The sequence below is a fragment of the Salvelinus namaycush genome, chromosome 28 (genome assembly GCF_016432855.1).
Source record: "Salvelinus namaycush isolate Seneca chromosome 28, SaNama_1.0, whole genome shotgun sequence".
NCBI lineage: Eukaryota > Metazoa > Chordata > Actinopteri > Salmoniformes > Salmonidae > Salvelinus > Salvelinus namaycush.
This window is the reverse complement of record NC_052334.1, coordinates 17,901,492-17,920,986: the sequence shown is the minus strand read 5'-3', so window position 1 is coordinate 17,920,986 and position 19,495 is coordinate 17,901,492. Positions and strand designations below refer to the sequence as shown.

The following is a 19,495-nucleotide window of genomic DNA, read 5'->3' as shown; positions in this document are numbered from 1 at the left end:
AACCACCTGCCTCTAATTGAGAACCATATCAGGTAACCCATTAACCAACATAGATACACATAACATAGAATGCCCACCCCAACTCACGCCCTGACCGACTAAACACATACAAAACAACAGAAAACAGGTCAGGAACGTGACACAAACTTTAACTTCCTGACTGATGTCTTGAGATGTTGCTTCAATATATCCACATAATTTTCCTACCTCTTGATGCCATCTATTTTGTGATGTGCACCAGTCCCTCCTGCAGCAAAGCATCCCCACAACATGATGCTGCCACCCCCGTGCCAAACTTTTCCATATATGTCAGAAGTAACTATGTGCACTACTTTCCATGTTGTGTGGTTACTTAGTGCTTACTAAGCACAGGATGAAAATCAATCGCAGCGTCACAGGAAGTGAACCAGGCCACTACAGTATAAAACTAACAGCATCACCTCAGACAACCAGACCAGGACCACAACACAGCAACAGAACAACCAGACCACAGTACAACACAGCAGCATCATGTTATCTACTTTAAGCTTCCAGTCTTTGACGGTAAGTGATGACTTTAGTTTCTTCAAGATATTACTGGATTTTTCCACTGGTGTCTGTATCAGCTGGGGAAGACATTAAAATGTGTGCTGTTTGAAAAGTAAGAGTCCCAATGAAACCTGGGGTAAAGATCCATTTCAGAGGTGATACCAGGCTACTAACAGTCCCTCGCTTCCTCAGGTGCTGTGTATGAAGGGGGTGTTGGTAATGATGATGGGGGCAGAGGCGGCCCCCCGTGCCCATCCAGAGAAGACAGAGAGCCACACACGAACCACACTGCAGACACACAAGAAGCCTACAGAGTCAGAGTCTACAGGTCCCGTCACAGTAATTCTCCCCTTGCACCTAGACCCAAATTACTTGGTTCCTTTCCATTCCATCAGACCCATTTGGAACCATTCAATCTCCCCATGGACTTACAAGTAAGAACCAACAAGTAGCTTACACATACACAATGCAAATGTCACAATACAAGGGGACATCGATACCAACACCAAGACACACACACGTTTTGTTCTTCTATCCTCTTTGGGGAACTCAAATGTATTTGCATTCAAAATCCTATTTTCCTTACCCCTAACCATAATTCTAAACCTAACCCGTAAAAGCTTAAAATAGCCTTTGTCCTCATGGGAAGGGCTATTTACTACCCCCTCCCCCCCACACACACTGTTTTTATACCTTTCATACCTTTAAGATGCTTGCTTTGAAATAAGTATGCGACTGTGCTCTGTTGAATACATTGTGATCTCTAATATCATCCTCTCTATCCAGCACTACCTATGACGATAGACGCTTTCCCCCCATCATCTCGGAGGTCAGGTGCTCTCTGAAGGGATGTCTGAACATCAAGGGTAAGGAGGACTGGCACCTGAAGTCCAAACCCATCTTCTACCAGATCCTGGTCCTGAGGAAGGTGATGGGAAGTGGGAAGAAATGCCACTACCGGCTGGAGCCAAAGGTCATCTCGGTGGGCTGCACCTGTGTCAGGCCTACCATCAAACAGTAATGCTATTAGAGTGACGAGGTCCAGCCTGGTGGCACAGCTGGTTGGGCCATGGTGCTGGCAATATCAAGGTTGAAGGCTCAATCCCTACATGCGTAGAATGTATTGAAAGTATTTGTGTGTTAGTTTTATGTAGCTTTGGCTGTGTCATTAAAAGATTGATTTGAATAATAATTCATCTATTGAGCTTTAAATTGCACAATTGATTATGTATTGTTTATTTTGGGGTTATTTAATGTATTGGATAATATGTTCGTATTTATTTAAATAAAGAAATTCACATAATCAATTCAAAACAACTCTTTTTATTCCTTTTTGTCATCTAAAATGGAGCACAATTTCTGTACAGTAACAAACAACCACATCATACCCTGACCTCTGTTCATCTCAGTAGAGTTACAATGATGTTGGCTCAGACAGACTCAAGTTTACCAACCAAACTCATTAATGAAATTTGAGTTAAAACCTTTCCTGAAGGTGTGAGCTCAAAGCACAATGTGTGATATCAAAGTGGTTTTACTGAAGCATACACACTCAGGCTCATGCTCATACTTACACTCACGCACATGCCACCACTTCCCCTGGCCCTCCAATCACAAACTCCACACACACACCAATGGCACTGTCGTCACATTAGTGAGAATCCTGAGCAGAACTCTGTTTCAGCTCAATCTTTTTTGTTGTACTGGTCAGATCCTAAAACATTCCGCTTCAGTCGTTGACTTGACCACCTCTCACGTGTCATCATTAACATCTCATAGTCTCAGAGTCTTTTCTCCAAACAACTGAACCCAGAGGGCTACAGGCTGGCGAATGGCCTCCCAAAATGGCTTCCAAAATAAGTTCAGCTTGTGTTGTGATCAGGCCGTCATGACACCTACAACACAGAGTTCAGGGCAGTTAGCTAAGACACAAGCGCGCGCACACACGTGACTAGTGCACATGTAAGTAAACATACAAACAACAAGGATCTCTTATACTGACTTTTACTTTTTTAATTGATATAGAGTGACATATCACATACATCTGTAAGTAGTACATATACGTGCAATACAGTCTATTCTACGACTAATCACAACTACTATGTCTGCAAACATACAAAGAAACTAGCAGTACAGATGTAGGATCTTAGTTTGCCACAACAGGAAAATAATCCTGCAGCAACAGGAAATGTGATTATAATTAATGTGATTATAATTCATAGAGATTTTGTGGGTGTTGATACATTTTTCATTCGGGCAAATGAAGTCTGACATTTCAAAGTGGAAATTACAAACTTTAGAAGCCTCAAACACATCTCAAGTTTGCATTTCAGCATGTTTTAGCTGGCGTATTACATTACTAGGAGTTTTAGTTAACTAAAACATCAACCTCTAAGAAAAATGACAGAGGCAATAACTTGTTTTTCTGCTCCTAGTACTGTATTATGCAAGTCAGCTGAGTTAATTCATATATTTATTCCATATCATGCCTATATCTTTCACTACTGCAGAGAGAGAATACTCTCCTTAAAAACCCATATTTTAATGTAAATTCTCAGCAACAAAAGAGGGATCAAATTAAGATCCTTAATCTGTACAAAATATCAACACTAGACTACTCACCTATTTATGTACATAAGCTGACATGCCAAAAAGTGGTGAAAAGTGTGATCCAGCATGATGTGTAGAATGCTTTAAATTTAAGTATGTGTGTCAGTGATTTTATTGACCAGAATATATTTCCATTTCTTGCAAATAATTATGTATTCATTTTATTTTCATTTTATTTAGCCAGGATAGTCCACTCAGTTACAATTTCCACTGTTTTCCAGGGAGTCCTGGGTTCATGGTCTATTATAAATGCCAAGCCTACAAAATGTGCCAATATCTACTCAGTGTGGTTTATAAATTGTGCATAGCGCTCTTATACTCCACTACACTCAAGGGCACTACAAAACTACAACTTGATTTTCTGTCTCTCCACCATTGCTCTGAGGAAACCACCTCTGCCTGCTCTGAAAATAACCAACTTCCATTTTTTGCTTTTGTTGACTTATAAGCACAAAAAGATTGTATGCACACCTCCTATTCCATCACTGTGAATTCTCGTCTGTCAAACAAATCCCATTTCCATTTTAAGAAACTTTTTAAGTCTTTTTTTTTAAGAAACATTTTAAGTCTTTTTTTGTTGTCTTTTCTCTTCTCTCCTTTTCTCACTCAACAAAACAGAGGCCCCACGCTCTCTCTCCATCTCTCTCTCTACCCGCTCTCCTCCTTGTACTCTCTGTTTTTCCTCACCTCCACAGCGTGCTTGTCCTGAAAGAGAAACACAGAAACCACCCTTTAGATTTCCTGTCCGTTTCATATCAGGGAAGAAAATATTGGTCAAAAGTAATGATGATCTATGGATGTTTAGTCAGTAGAGTGTATCTCAATTACATGTGTATGTCTTGATTGCTTCTCAAACCAGCTACATTAGATAGGGACAATAATAGTTTCAATTATGTTACACAGTATTCATTCTGAACTTTAATATCACAAAAAAGAACATATCTCAACTGACTAGAACTATTCTGCCATAATATAGATGATATCCATGACAGATTAAAAAAAGAGAGCTAGAGTCAGGGTTGGAGTCGATTCCACTTAATTTCACTTCCTGTATTGAGTGAATTGAAATGGAATGGACCCCAACCCTGCCTAGGGTATCAGCTGAGTGTAACTCTACCTTCTCCTGCAGGCGTTCCAGCATGGCGGCCAGGTGTGCCTCCCGTTTCTCCTTGTTGTGCTCCATGCGCAGCTCCAGCCGCTCCTTGGCCAGCCGGATGAAGCTGTTGTGTTCCTCCAGGGCCTTCTGGGCCACCTCACGCTCATGTTCCCGCTTTTCTGCCAAGTGCTTCAGCAACTCAGCCTCCTGGCACTAGGGGGTGGTAGAGGGGTGGAAGAGAGAGGGGTGAGTGGATAAACAGAGACCAGAGTGGGCAGAGAGCCCCACCACAATCCCTATCCCTTCGATAAAACAAAGCAGTCCCAATTAACACTTCAAGAACTTCCATCTCTACCCCAACAAACTGGGAACAGACAATTCTGACCAACATTCTGTGAGCATTCCACCATACCAATCTAGAAACAGTCAATGCTGTCTTTCTGTCTGTCTGTCTTTCCTTTCTGACCCCTGACCTTTGACCCCTCACCTTTCTCCTCTCCTCCGCGGCATCCAGCTTCCTCTGGATCTCCTCCAGGGAGGGCTCCCTGCGTGGGGGTGTGATGGCGAGGGTGTTCGGACCCCCGTCGAATGAGGGTGGCTTCAGGATGACCTCGAAGGCCTGGCCGGACCTTCTCTTGTTCAGCTCAATCACCTCCATATCCCTGATGATGCACAGGTTCAGGTCCACCACACCTGCAGAGGGCAGGCAGAGATGAAGCAAAGTGTGAGATTGTATAAAGGAAGAACCCAAAGGAAATTGGGGACCAATGAAGGGGGGGGGTTGCCATTTGTGTAGCTGCCATTTTTAGCGTCCTCAAAAAACAATATTATATTTATCTGATTACTGGCTCATTGACTGAACTGGCTTATATGATGTGCTGTGGGAATGGTAGGTTGATGATTGTGTTAGAATTGTGAAAAAACGTTTACCTTCTTTCTTGGTGGGCTTTTCTTTGGGTTCATGTAGGATGCAGGAACAGAAGATGGAAGCTAGAGGGAGCTCCCGCATCTTGTCTCTGTACGCTGCAGGGGTGAGAATATTAAGTGAGATCAGCATTAGTCTCTCTGTATCTCTCTCACTCACATACGAGCACGCAAGCACACACACACACAGTACCTGCAAGAGTCATTCTGCCTCTTGTTTTTCTTCTAAAGACACTGTGGTGAATCAGATATTTCTGAAAGGCGAGACAAAGAAAGTTGCTTTATCATCAGATCCTGAAATCTGCAAACACATGTTAAATCCCTGTATTGCTATAGAATCCCACTACCATTACAATAAAACTGGCCCATCGTGAGCTACTGTGAAGCCTTCATTCAAACCCACTCATCAAGAGCATTTGAGGCCCTGCGCTTGTCATGAAACGAGAGAGGGAGGGGTGTGAAAGAGATAGGGGGGTGGAGGGAGAATGGGTGCGAGTACCATCTGTATTCTACCGCAGAAGTGACCTAACCATTCTCAAGCCCTCTGTCTCTCCTCGTGATAATTAGATGGACAGATCACACTCATTATCAGAGCATGATGGTACTGTACTGTTATGATTAAACAAGGCGGGGCCTACCTAGCTTGCTCACATAACATACAGGCCTTATTGTCTACAGCAAAAAGAAGAGAGTGATGGAAGAAGAGAAAAATACATCTATTGAATTCTTGATAATAACTTAAATATTTCCATTTATGTTGGCTCCTGCTCTTCAAGCAATCACTGTGACTCACTTGTGGTACATTCATTTCACCACAAAAACAACAAAAGAATCCACACACAGAGAATCTGAATATTTTCTCTCGCTCTCTATTTGTTTTTTCTCCTCTTTCTCTCCATCCACTCTCTTTATCACGGCCCTCTCATTTCACATACTTACAAAGCTACCTCGCAACAGTAGCTAGGCCACTAGGCCACACAATACATTCCCCCCTACATACCCAGGAAGAGTAGCAGCTGATTTCGCAACAGCTAGTGGGGATCCTAATAAAATACCCCCTAAAAAACTTCAGTCACGACTAGCTGTAGGAATACTGTTCCATATTGAACATTGCTGTTGTTGAGCCTGCCTACTGTGAGCATTGACTGAGAAGTAAATCCTTGAAATCAACATGCTTTTCTGACTTACACTGGCTTCCAAACCAAAGGCCCCCACACTATCTCACAGACAGGAGTGAACATGCACACACACATACGCTGAGATCTCTCTCCACTATGCAGACTCACAATCTCCTCATTGCATAACAACATGCATAAAGTCATCTCAGTCATCTTGTATTGATCATCAACGTCAGCTTTCTCACATTAAACTGTTTTGTCAACAAGTAAAGTACTTTTTAATAAATGCATAATAAGCAATACACGAGGTGTGATTGCATAAACTGCATTTATGTGAATTAAAGCCACTTTACAAAATCATCTAGGGCAGACTGTTTCTTGTAAGCATCACTACATTTCAATGTATTATCTCCATCTGTGGTTAATCTGTTCAGCCAAACACTGAGCACACACCTCTACAGCAGAGGTGATGTAAACTCCCTGTGTATCTCGGGGGATGTCATAGTCAGTGTTGCACAGAGAATGTCCATCATCTGACTGCAGCAGAGAGGCATCTCATACATACACTCAGATAGCTAAAGCCTTTTCAAATATGAAACAGCCCAATATTTAGTGAACAACAGACAGACTTAAATCAGCAAAATATACAAGAAAAGAGCTTTGGAAATTAATATAACATTGTTGAAATTAATATAATAGGACAATTATCCTGGATGCAGAATGCAACCTGCCATACTTTTTTGTTGTTTCGGTAGTTTAGATGGACTCACCCTGTGCTGAGCAATGCTGGTGGTACTCTCCTATGTCTTTATCTTGCTTCCCTCTTTCTCTACTGTTTGGGCTGTGCTCTCAGCAGCATCAGCACCACAACCAGCTATTACTGCATGACATCACCTCCTAGCCATCCCATTGGCCCAGAGGAATCCAGGCCCCTGATTGGCTGGAGAGCTGGTGGAGAGGAGGGAGCGGGGGTAATGTGGGGGAGGAATAGGCAGGGGTTAAGGGGATGTTCTTTAACCCTTTGCTGAGTGGAGGCAAGCTGCAAGGATGGCAACATCCTAAATAGTGAGAGAAACAAGATAGAGGTATTTATACAACACATGAATTAGGGTAATTACTATTTTAGCACTTTGGTAGATAGTCTGATGGAGGGCACTGACTGACATGTATCAGTGATTTTGCATGAGCGTTGCATGTACTTTTTCCTTTGCAACGCATCAGGGCTTGACTTGGACTGAAATAGGTGCCAGTACTAATTTTGGGTGCCGGTACTCTTTATATTTAGGTGCAGGAGGTCCACAATACCTTTGAGCAACAGGAGAATAAGCAGTAGAACATTTGAGGTGCCGGTATCCAGCTCCAGTGAGCTCCTGCCCAAGCAATGCAACGCATACAATGCACTCTGTACAAAAAGTTATTTGCAAAATCAGAATGAGAATAATGTTGAATGAAGAGCTGGTTGTGGCTGGTTTGAGTCAGTCAGGTTTTAGCAGTAAATGTCAGATCTATTACTGTCAGCACAGATGGATCTATGTCTCATCATCTTCAGTCCCAGAGATATTGATGTCTAGGCTACACTCACCTTGCCAACAGCCCTGTCTGGATCAACTACCGCACACACAAGCTCATGTGTGCACGCACAGACACACTGTTTCTGGATCAACTGCGGCCTGTCAAAGGCTATTTAAAACGGTCCATCTGTTCTTCTGGTTCTCCTCCAAGTGTCTCAGTTTTAATGGTATTTAAATAAAGTTGAGATGTAAATAGACTTTTTAAATAGTGATCAATATATACACTGAGTGTAACAAACATTATGAACACCTACTCTTTCCATGACATCGACTGACCAGGTGAATCCAGGTGAAAGCTGTGATCCCTTACTGATGTAACCTGTTAAATCCACTTCAATCAGTGTAGATGAAGGGGAGGAGACAGGTTAAAGCCTGGATTTTTAAGCCTTGAGACAATTGAGACATTGATTATGTATGTGTGCCATTCAGTGTGTGAATGGGCAATACAAAATATTTAAGTGCCTTTGAACGGGGGTATGGTAGTAGGTGCCAGGCACACTAGTTTGAGTGTTTCAAGAACTGCTGCTGGGTTTTTCCACACTAAACATTTTCCCATCTGTATCAAGAATGGTTCACCACCCAAAGGAAATCCAGCCTACTTGACACAACTGTGGAAACCATTGGAGTCAACGTGGGCCAGCAACCCTATGGAATGTTTTCGACACCTTGTAGAGTCCATGCGCCGATGAATTGAGGCTGTTCTGAGGGCAAAAGGGGGTGCAACTCAATATGAGGAAGGTGTTCTGTTTTGTACACAGTGTAATTTGCTTGCATTGAAGTACTTTTATTGGTTCCATAATTTAATGAAAAACACTAGAAAACATGCAGGGTGTGCAGGTTTTTATTCCAGCCCAGCACTAACACACCTGCCTCACTATCAATGAGATGTGTTAGTTAGTGCTGGGCTGGAACAAAAGTCTGCAGACCCTGCAGCACTGTGGGACCAGGACTGTCCAGCCCTGTACTGACAGTGAGACACCACGACGCTAGATCCCATTCAAAACTACATGTTCCATGATGCCATGCTTGGAAGCGGTGTGTGGAACAGATAGGGTTGCAAAATTCTAGGAACTTTCAATAAATCTTTTTGGAGGATTCCCGGAATCAAGAGGGAATAAGCAGGCAATCTGGAATCCTCCAACAAGGATTTCTGGAAAACCAGGGAATTTATTGAAAGTTCCTGGAATATTGCAACCCTAGGAACAGAACACTAAGTGCTCTAAGAACATCCCAGTCACGTCAGGAACACAGACTCCCAGCATGACCATGTCATCACTCAGGGTTCACAGCACAAACAGGGAGAGACTAGCTGGAGAGAAAACAGATCAAGGCAGGATATGAGAGATAAAAGAGGGAGAATTTGATACAATAGGATGAAAGGAACCTGAGCCATCCACCAATTTACATCAATTAAAATATCTAAAAATTTAAACCTACATTTCTGTGTGAAGACTAACAAGCATCAATAGCAGGCAACATTAATATTGATGATTGTGCCCTCAAGGCGAGAAGTCGGCTGCATTCGAATGATGTCATCATACATGAGTGTTGTAAGGCAGGGGTGGAGGGCAGGGACTGCAGAGTGCAGGGATTCAGGAGGCAAATGAATCAAACCCATTAACACAGCACGCAGTAGAGAGAGGTGGTTTTATCATCTCAAGGTGCATTGTAATTAGACACACAGTGTTGGGGGTGCAAAGAAGGGAGGGTGCCGACACACACGGTGTCCTCATCTCCTATTCTGCTTGCACCAGCCCAGATGATGTCATGCAGCTTCATGCCAGCAGGAGAGTCGTGTGCAGAGGGGAGAATGTGAGAGACAGAGAGAGAGGAGGGGATGAGAGTGGATGCTGATGAGAGAATGCACCTGTGTGGGTTATGAGCAGAGGAGAGAGATACAGTGCATTTCAAAGGATGCGGAGAGAAAGAAGAGGAAGGAAAGAAAGAAAGAGAGGGAGGAAGAGAGTGGGAGCAGTTATGTGCGGAAGAACAGAGCCACAGAATTGGAGGCAAGAAAGAGAAAGAGATTGATGGCGAGAAGATGGATGATATTGTTTTTATTACACATCTCCATTGTCTATCACTGCGTTGGACTATGCAGTCTTACCCCTGCAGAAGTGACAGAGCAAACCCATACACATTTATTCAGTGTAAAACAATGACATAAACATTCCTAGAAGGGGGAGAGGGGGATGGGAAGAGGAGGAGGCTAGGGTCGATGACGATGTGTTGCAAGGAAAGCCTAATCATCACCAGTAACACTCCAATTATGTCATTTCCAGCCAATCACGGATGCTTCTTCTTGTCTTTGCAGATGCAGTGCATGTATCTGACCCCTCATCCACATAGATCACATAATGACACAGCAAACAATGAGGACAATGTCACAAGGAAAGATAGGCATTATTTCATTTAAACGTAATAATCATATACACCAGACGTCAGATGATGCAACAACAGTCATGTTTGCATGGGGTGGAGTGGAGACCCACATGGTTTAACAGTAAATCTATATAAGGGTTGTGAGGGGAGAAGGGGGACAGAGGTTTTCAGTGCTATAACATGTTTGTAAGGGGGTGGCACAAAGGTGACATAGGTTTACGATAAAGATATTAATTTAGCTTGGTATGGTGGGACAAGTCTCTTGTTTGTGTGAAGGGGTGGGGAGGTCTGCAGTAAATCTATAAGTGCTGTTTGGGGAGTTGGTGTGGGGGGCTTGTCGGTCTGTAGCGAGCCTCTGTGTAGTGGGATGATGAACTCACTGCTTCAGTCCCGTGTTGTTGACCACTCACCCATACCAAACTCCATCCACTATTCATTAGACTGTCGTCATTATTCCTCTCTCTCTCTCTCTCTCTCTCTCATTATACAGCTCTGCAGTGACAATAGAATTCAGGGTTTCAATCAATTAAATTATTATCTGAAAGAGCCTAGGGCAGGAAATAGAAGAAGAGGACAGAACAGAAGTAATATGTAATATGTATGCCGCAGCAATGCATATCATTCCTTTCATCTCCATCAGATACAGTACGAATGGATGATATGCTGTATTCCAGAGGGCCAGGTCAACACACTTCCTGAATCTACTTAAACTCCTCACACTCCAAACCCAGAGGATTATGTCATAAGGTAAGACTCAATATTGTACTGGCGGCATGAGTCATCCGGCTAAGGGAGACTGCTGGACCAAAGTTACCTTAACGATAAATCAGATGAAATCAATTCTATGACGTAAACCTTATTTCATATTTCTAATATGCCCGCGGGACAATATAATGATGTCATCTTGCAGAATGCATGTCGTCATTGGACACCACAGATATATCCTCTTCACTGAAAACAAAGCTTAGGTCTTTGTTACGACGTGAGAAATTAAACGTGAAGGCAAGTTAATGCATGAAATAGGAAGCACAAAGTTAATGTTATTGCATGAAAAAGATATGTCCGCTATGTTGTACACAGACAAAAGCTTATATGACATTTGACCGCATTCTCTAGTCCCCAAAAAGAGTTCAGTTGTGTCAACTTGTCGTGCAAACTAGATTTCTGTAGATTGTAGTTACACCATCCTCCTCATACAGCTTTGGCTTTTTCCTTGTAGACGTGATCACTTGTAGGCGTTTTGACATTTTCCTGCTGAGCTGTGAATTCCTCTGCCACTCTCCATATCCTGTTTTTGTTCTGTGTCTAGCGGAATTTGTAGCCCACGAGCTGTGAGGGGAGCGGAGGGTGTCAGGGAGAGGGCTAAGTGTGAAGGGTCCTGTAAATGCCATTGCGGAGGTGAGTCACCATCGCCGGAAGAACACAGCGACACAGGAGGCGTCTGGCTGGTGCAATTGTTTGTATTGCCACAACACTTTTATCTCATCTCTTCTGAGAGTCGGGGATCGTGTGTGTGTGTGTGTGTGTGTGAGAATCTGTGGTAAAACCCACTAATCTTGAACAAACTAAGGGAAACTTTGGCCATTAAGAGTAAAGACCGATCCGTGATATAATCCACCCGTCTCTCTTAAGGCTATATCAATTATTGTTGTGCAAAAAGCAGAGTTGTCAGAGCAAATGAAAACTATATCTACGGTACAGATCTGGAAACATTGACGAGTTAGGGCCGAATGGAGAGTCAGGGTGTGATTGGGCCCAGCCGACTCACCTAAGGCACTAACAAATGTGCTACAAGTCATAAGCGGTCCTTCTGTAGGCTAATGATGTAATTTGCCTGCAGAAAGGCAAAAGGCTGTATTCTCAGTCTTCACAGAATACCATGCTGCTGTATTTGTGAATGTGGGAGAGACCGTTTGATTCTTAAGCCAGGAGAGAAGGCGTCGAAAATATATACACTTACAGTCAAAACGCTCATGGCATTCTCTCAACCAGCTTCACCTGGAATGCTTTTCCAAAAGTCTAGAGGGAGTTCCCACATCTGCTGAGCCCTTGTTAGCTGCTTTTCCTTCACTCTGCAGTCTGACTCATCCCAAACCATCTCAATTTCATTGAGGTTGGGGATTGTGGAGGCCAGGTCATCTGATGCAGCTCTCCATCACTCTCCTTCTTGGTAAAATAGCCCTGACACAGGCTGGAGTTGTGTTGGGTCATTGCCCTGTTGAAAAACAAATGATAGTCCCACTAAGCGCAAACCAGATGGGATGGTGTATTGCTGTAGAATGCTGTGGTAGCCATGCTGGTTAAGTGTGCCTTGAATTCTAAATAAATCACAGTGTCACCAGCAAAGCACCCCAACACCTCCTCCTCCATACTTTACAGTGGGAAATATACATGCGGAGATCATCCGGTCACTCACACTGCGTCTCACAAAGACATGGCAGTTGGAACCAAAAATCTCCAATATGAACTCCATACCAAATGACAAACTTCCACCGGTCTAATGTCCATTGCTCGTATTTCTTGGCCCAAGCAATTCTCTTCTTATTATTGGTGTCCTTTAGTAGTGGTTTCTTTGCAGCAATTCGACCATGAAGGCCTGATTCATGCAGTCTCCTCTGAACAGTTGATGTTGAGATGTGTATGTTACTTGAATTCTGAAGCATTTACTTGGGCTGCAATTTCTGAGGCTGGTAAACTCTAATGACCTTATCCGTTTCAGCAGAGGTAACTCTGTCTTCCATTCATGTGGTGGTCCTCATGAGAGCCAATTTCATCATAGCACTTGATGGTTTTTGTGACTGCACCTGAAGAAACTTTCAAAGTTCTTGAAATGTTCTGTATTGACTGACCTTGTCTTAACCTTTCTCGCCCCGGGGTTCCGCTAGCGGAACACCCACAACATTAAGCTGCCTTCGCAGAGCACGAAATTCAAAAAATATTTTTTTGAAATATTTAACTTCCACACATTAACAAGTCCAATACAGAAAATGAAAGATAAACATCTTGTGAATCCAGCCAACATGTCCGATTTTTTAAATGTTTTTCAGCGAAAACACAATATATATTTATGTTAGCTCACCACAATAGCCAAACACACAACGCTATTTATCCACCGCATAGGTAGCTTTCAAAAAACCGACAAACTATAGATATAATTAGTCACTAACCAAGAAACAACTTCATCAGATGACAGTCTTATAACATGTTACACAATTCATTTATGTTTTGTTTGAAAAATGTGCATATTTGAGGTATAAATCATAGTTTTACATTGCAGCTACAATCACAAATAGCACCGAAGCAGCCAGAATAATTACAGAGAGCAACGTGAAATACATAAATACTCATCATAAAACATTTATGAAAAAATACATGGTGTACAGCAAATGAAAGATAAACATCTTGTGAATCCAGCCAATATTTCCGATTTCTTAAGTGTTTTACAGCGAAAACACAATATAGAAATATATTAGCTTACCACAATAGCCAAACACACAACCGCATTTATTCACCGCAAAGATAGCTTTAGCAAAAACCAGCAATAGATATAAAATGAATCACTAACCTTTGGACAACTTCATCAGATGACAGTCTTATAACATCATGTTATACAATACATTTATGTTTTGTTCGAAAATGTGCATATTTAGAGCTGCAAATCGTGGTTATACATTGTGAATACGTAGCAACATTTCCCCAGAATGTCCGGAGATATTTTGGACACTCACCTAATCTGACCAAAGAACTCATCATAAACTTTACATAAAAATACTTGTTGTATGGCAAATGAAAGATACACTGGTTCTTAATGCAACCGCTGTGTTAGATTTTTTTAAATAACTTTACCACAACATACAGCTTGGGTTATTGTGAGACAGCGCTCACCAACACGGTGGAGAATAGGCATCAACATATTACACAGAAATACGAAATAACATCATAAATGTTTTCTTACTTTTGCTGAGCTTCCATCAGAATGTTGTACAAGGAGTCCTATTTCCAGAATAAATCGTTGTTTGGTTTTAGAATGTCCATTTCTTCTGTCGAATTCGCGCCACAATGCTAGCCAAGGTTGCTAACATTCCCATCCTCTCTTGGCGCATGGAAGTGTATAAGGTATTCATACCCCTTGACTTATTCCACATTTTGTTGTGTTACAGCCTGAATTCAAAATCTATTAAATAGCTTTGTTTTCTCACCCATCTACACACAATACCACATAATGACAAAGTGAAAACATGTTTTGAGAAAATATCTAATTTACATAAGTATTCACAACCCTGAGTAAATACATTTTAGAATCTCCTGTGGCAGTGATTACAGTTGTGAGTCTTTCTGGGTAAGTATTTAAGAACTTTGCACACCCGGATTGTACAATATTTGCCATTATTCTTTTCTGTCAAATTGGTTGTTGCTAGCCAACCATTTTCAAATCTTGGCATATATTTTCAAGCAGATTTAAGTCAAAACTGTAATTCAGCCACTCAGGAACATTCACTGTCTTATTGGTAAGCAACTCCAATGTACATTTGGCCTTGCGTTTTAGGTAATTGTCCTACTGAAAGGTGAATTCATCTCCCAATGTCTGGTGGAAAGCAGACTGATGGAAAGCAGACTGAACCAGGTTTTCCTCTACGATTTTGCCTGTGCTTAGCTCTGTTCCATTTTTTATTTCAACTGCCAAGTCAATTGAAGGCATTCAGTTGTACAACTGACTAGGTATCCCACTTTCCTTTCCTTAACGATTTCAAGCACACGCATAACATGATCGATCCACCACTATGCTTGAAAATATGGAGAGTGGTACTAAGTAATGTGTTGTATTGGATTTGCCCCAAACATAACACTTTGTATTCAGGACAAAAAGTGAATTTCTTTGCCACATTTTTTTCAGTATTACTTAAGTGCCTTATTGCAAACAGGATGCATGATTTGGAATATTTTTATCCTCTATAAGCTTCCTTCCTTTCACTCTTTCAATTAGGTTAACATTGTGGCGTAACTACAATGCTGTTGATCCATCTTAAGTTTTCTCCTATCACAGACATTAAACTGTTTCAAAGTCACTATTAGCCTTATGGTGAATTCCCAGAGCGGTTTCCTTCCTGTCCGGCAACTGAGGAGTGACGGACTCCATCCTAGCTGGAGGGGTGCTCTTATCTTATCTACTAACATAGAATGGGCTCTAACACCCCTAGCTCCACAATGAGATAGGGTGCAGGCCAGGCAGCAGGCTGTTAGCCAGCCTGCCAGCTTAGTGGAGCCTGCCACGAACACAGTCAGTGTAGTCAGCTCAGCTATCCCCATTGAGACTGTGTCTGTGCCTCGATCTAGGTTGGGCAAAATTAAACATGACGGTGTTTGCCTTAGCAATCTCACTGGAATAAAGACCTCCTCCATTCCTGACATTATTGAAAGAGATTGTGATATCAAAATAGGGCTACTTAATGTTAGATCCCTCACTTCCAAGGCAGTTACAGTCAATTAACTAATCACTGATCATAATCTTGATGTGATTGGCCTGACTGAAACATGGCTTAAGCCTGATGAATTTACTGTGTTAAATGAGGCCTCACCTCCTGGTTGCACTAGTGACCATATCCCCCGCGCATCCCGCAAAGGCGGAGGTGTTGCTAACATTTACGATACCAAATTTCAATTGGCAAAAAAACCCGACGTTTTCGTCTTTTGACCTTCTAGTCATGAAATCTATGCAGCCTACTCATTCACTTTTATAGCTACTGTTTACAGGCCTCCTGGACCATATACAGCGTTCCTCACTGAGTTCCCTGAATTCCTATCGGACCTTGTAGTCATGGCAGATAATATAAAAAAAAATTGGTGACTTTAATATTCACATGGATAAGTCCACAGACCCACTCCAAAAGGCTTTCAGAGCCATCATCAACTCAGTGGGTTTTGTCCAACATGTCTCCAGACCTACTCACTGCCACAGTCATACTCTGGACCTAGTTTTGTCCCGTGGAATAAATATTGTGGATCTTAATGTTTTTCCTCATAATCCTGGACTATCGGACCACCATTTTATTACATTTGTAATCTCAAGAAATAATCTGCTCAGACCCCAACCAAGGATCATCAAAAGCTGTGCTATAAATTCTCAGACAACCCAGATTCCTAGATGCCCTTCCAGACTCCCTCCACCTACCCAAGAATGTCAGAGTACAAACATCAGTTAACCACCTAACTGAGGAACTCAATTTAACCTTGCGCAATATCCTAGATGCAGTCGCACCCCTAAAAACAAAAAACATTTGTCATAAGAAACTAGCTCCCTGGTATACAGAAAATACCCGAACTCTGAAGCAAGCTTCCAGAAAATTGGAATGGAAACGGCGCTACATCAAACTGGAAGTCTTCCGACTAGCTTGGAAAGACAGTACTGTGCAGTATCGAAGAGCCCTCACTGCTGCTCGATCATCCTATTTTTCCAACTTAATTGAGGAAAATAAGAACAATCCTAAATGTATTTTTGATACTGTCGCAAAGCTAACTAAAAACCAGCATTCCCCAAGAGAGGATGGCTTTCACTTCAGCAGTGATAAATTCATGAACTTCTTTGAGGAAAATATCATGATCATTAGAAAGCAAATTACGGACTCTGCCAGGACCTAGGATCAAGGGAGACACTCACGTTTTTTAATACTATATCTCCTGACACATTGATGAAAATAATCATGGCCTCTAAACCTTCAAGCTACATACTGGAACCTATTCCAACTAAACTACTGAAAGAGCTGCTTCCTGTGCTTGGCCTTCCTATATTGAACATAATAAACGGCTCTCTATCCACCGGATGTGTACCAAACTCACTAAAAGTGGCAGAAAAAGCCACACCTTGACCCAGATTGTGTTTTAAACTATTGGCCTATATCGAATCTCCCATTCCTCTCAAACATTTTTGAAAAAGCTGTTGAAAAAGCAACTCACTGCCTTCCTGAAGACAAACAATGTATATAAAATGCTTCAGTCTGGTTTTAGACCCCATATAGCACTGAGACTGCACTTGTGAAGGTGACCTTTTTTAAAATGACCTTTTAATAGAGTCAGCCCGAGGCTCTGCATCTGTCCTCGTGTTCCTAGACCTTAATGCTGCTTTTGATACCATCGATCACCACATTCTTTTGGAGAGATTGGAAACCCAAATTGGTGTACACGGACAAGTTCTGGCCTGGTTTAGATCTTATCTGTAGGAAAGATATCAGTTTGTCTCTGTGGATGGTTTGTCCTCTGACAAATCAACTGTAAATATCGGTGTTCCTCAAGCCTCCGTTTTAGGACCACTATTGTTTTCACTATATATTTTACCTCTTGGTGATGTCATTCGGAAACATAATGTTAACTTTCACTGCCATGCGGATGACACACAGCTGTACATTTCGATGAAACATGGTGAAACCCCAAAATTGCCCTACATGGAAGCCTGTGTTTCAGACATAAGGAAGTGGATGGCTGCAAATGTGCTACGTTTAAACTCGGACAAAATAGAGATGCTAGTTCTAGGTCCCAAGAAACAAAGAGATCTTCTGTTGAATCTGACAATTAATCGTGATGGTTGTACAGTCGTCTCAAATAAAACTGTGAAGGACCTCAGCGTTACTCTGGACCCTGATCTCTCTTTTGACGAACATATTGTAACGATCGTCCTGGGAAGAAGGTGACCAAAACGCAGCGTGGTAAGTGTTCATGTTATAAATGTAATCAAAACTGAACACTAAACAAAATAACAACGAGGAAGAACAAAAACGAAACAGTTCTGTCAGGTAATAGACACAAAACAGAAAACAACTACCCACAAACACAGGTGGGAAAAGGTTACCTAAGTATGGTTCTCAATCAGAGACAACAATAGACAGTTGCCTCTGATTGAGAACCACACCCGGCCAAGCACATAGAACTAGACAACATAAAACACAACATAGAATGCCCACCCCAACTCACGCCCTGACCAAACAAAATAGAGACATAAAAAGGTTCTCTAAGGTCAGGGCGTGACAGTACCCCCCCAAAGGTGCGGACTCCGGCCGCAAAACCTAAACCTATAGGGGAGGGTCTGGGTGGGCATCTATCCGCGGTGGCGGCTCTGGTGCGGGACGTGGACCCCGCTCCACCTTAGTCTTGGCCCACTTAGGTGGCGCCTCTGGAGCGGGGACCCTCGCCGCCGACCCCGGACTGGGGACCCTCACAGCGGGCCCCCGGACAGGAGGGCGACTCTGACAGCTCCGGACAGGAGGGCGACTCTGGCAGCTCCGGACAGGAGGGCGACTCTGGCAGCTCCGGACAGGAGGGCGACTCTGGCAGCTCCGGACAGGAGGTGTCTCCTTTCCACCAGCCTAAAGCCAATCGATCATTTCCAACTATCAAATGGGTTTCCGTGTGCCTGGAGGACTGCAGGAAACTCCTGGGAGCGGGTTCCACTTTCAAACTATGCAACACAGTGGAGGATGACACTGAGGTTTCAATTCCTCTTCGTGAGTTGCATTTTGGTTTAAGAGGTTTTGATTATTTCACTGTGTGTGCAGTAATACTCGGTAGAAAGTGCGGGGAAATATAATTTGTTAAGGGCAATCCTGCTGCCATAACAATTGTCTCATTGCACATTCTCTTGGCAATCAGCGTTTTAATGCATACATACTTTTAAGTTGTAGCCTAGGGGTATGTATTTAATTATGTTGTTTGGTTTTGAATCATAAACAATAACTCTATATAATATCACATTTTCTCCAAAGTTATGAGATAGGGAAAGACAAAACAACTGAATGATCTTCTCCTGTGTCTAACTCAAGTCCATTGAATTAATATAGGACTGAGCTCCAGCCAACGTCAGCCTGAGAATGAAAAGAGCTTCTCTACATCAGGAGAACTGAAAAGACACCAAAATATTCACAAAAGTAAACAATCATATTGTTGTTCTGACTGTGGGAAAATTCTATCGACATCACAAGGTTTAACAAAACATTGGAGAGTTCATACTGGAGAGACGCCATTCCACTGCTCTGACTGTGGGAGAAGCTTTACTCAATGTCATACTTTGAGAAGCCATTCCACTGTAAAAGGTTTGGAGGCTCAGAAGCATTAAAATCACACCAACGGATCCACACAGGAGAAAAACCTTACTCTTGCCCTGATTGTGAAATTAGTTTAATTTCATCAAAAGCGCTCAAGCATCATCAAGACACATACAGGACAGCAGCATCCCAACCACTGTTCTAAATGTGAGAAGAGTTTCCCATCATCAGGATGGC

The 19,495-nt window shown here is 42.4% G+C and overlaps 2 protein-coding genes across 3 annotated transcripts; one reads left to right on the top strand and one right to left on the bottom strand.

Annotated features, from left to right (window-relative positions):
- The first annotated feature begins 510 nt into the window (after positions 1-510).
- On the top strand, positions 511-1,549 carry LOC120023078 (interleukin-17F-like). Its single transcript, XM_038967035.1, has 3 exons — positions 511-543; positions 721-962; positions 1,315-1,549. The coding sequence occupies exons 1-3, from the start codon at positions 511-513 to the stop codon at positions 1,547-1,549; spliced, it is 510 nt and encodes a 169-aa protein (XP_038822963.1).
- Positions 1,550-3,786: 2,237 nt separating this feature from the next.
- Positions 3,787-9,616, bottom strand: LOC120023729 (stathmin-4-like). Of its 2 annotated transcripts, none has more exons than XM_038967800.1 (4): positions 9,603-9,616; positions 4,722-4,896; positions 4,256-4,447; positions 3,787-3,843 (listed from the first exon to the last, which is right to left on the bottom strand). In XM_038967800.1, the coding sequence occupies exons 1-4, from the start codon at positions 9,614-9,616 to the stop codon at positions 3,787-3,789; spliced, it is 438 nt and encodes a 145-aa protein (XP_038823728.1). The 2 variants fall into 2 exon arrangements, with proteins under 2 accessions (XP_038823728.1, XP_038823729.1); XM_038967801.1 differs by lacking the exon at positions 9,603-9,616 and adding an exon at positions 5,159-5,264 and having other exon boundaries at positions 4,722-4,927.
- Positions 9,617-19,495: the final 9,879 nt, after the last annotated feature.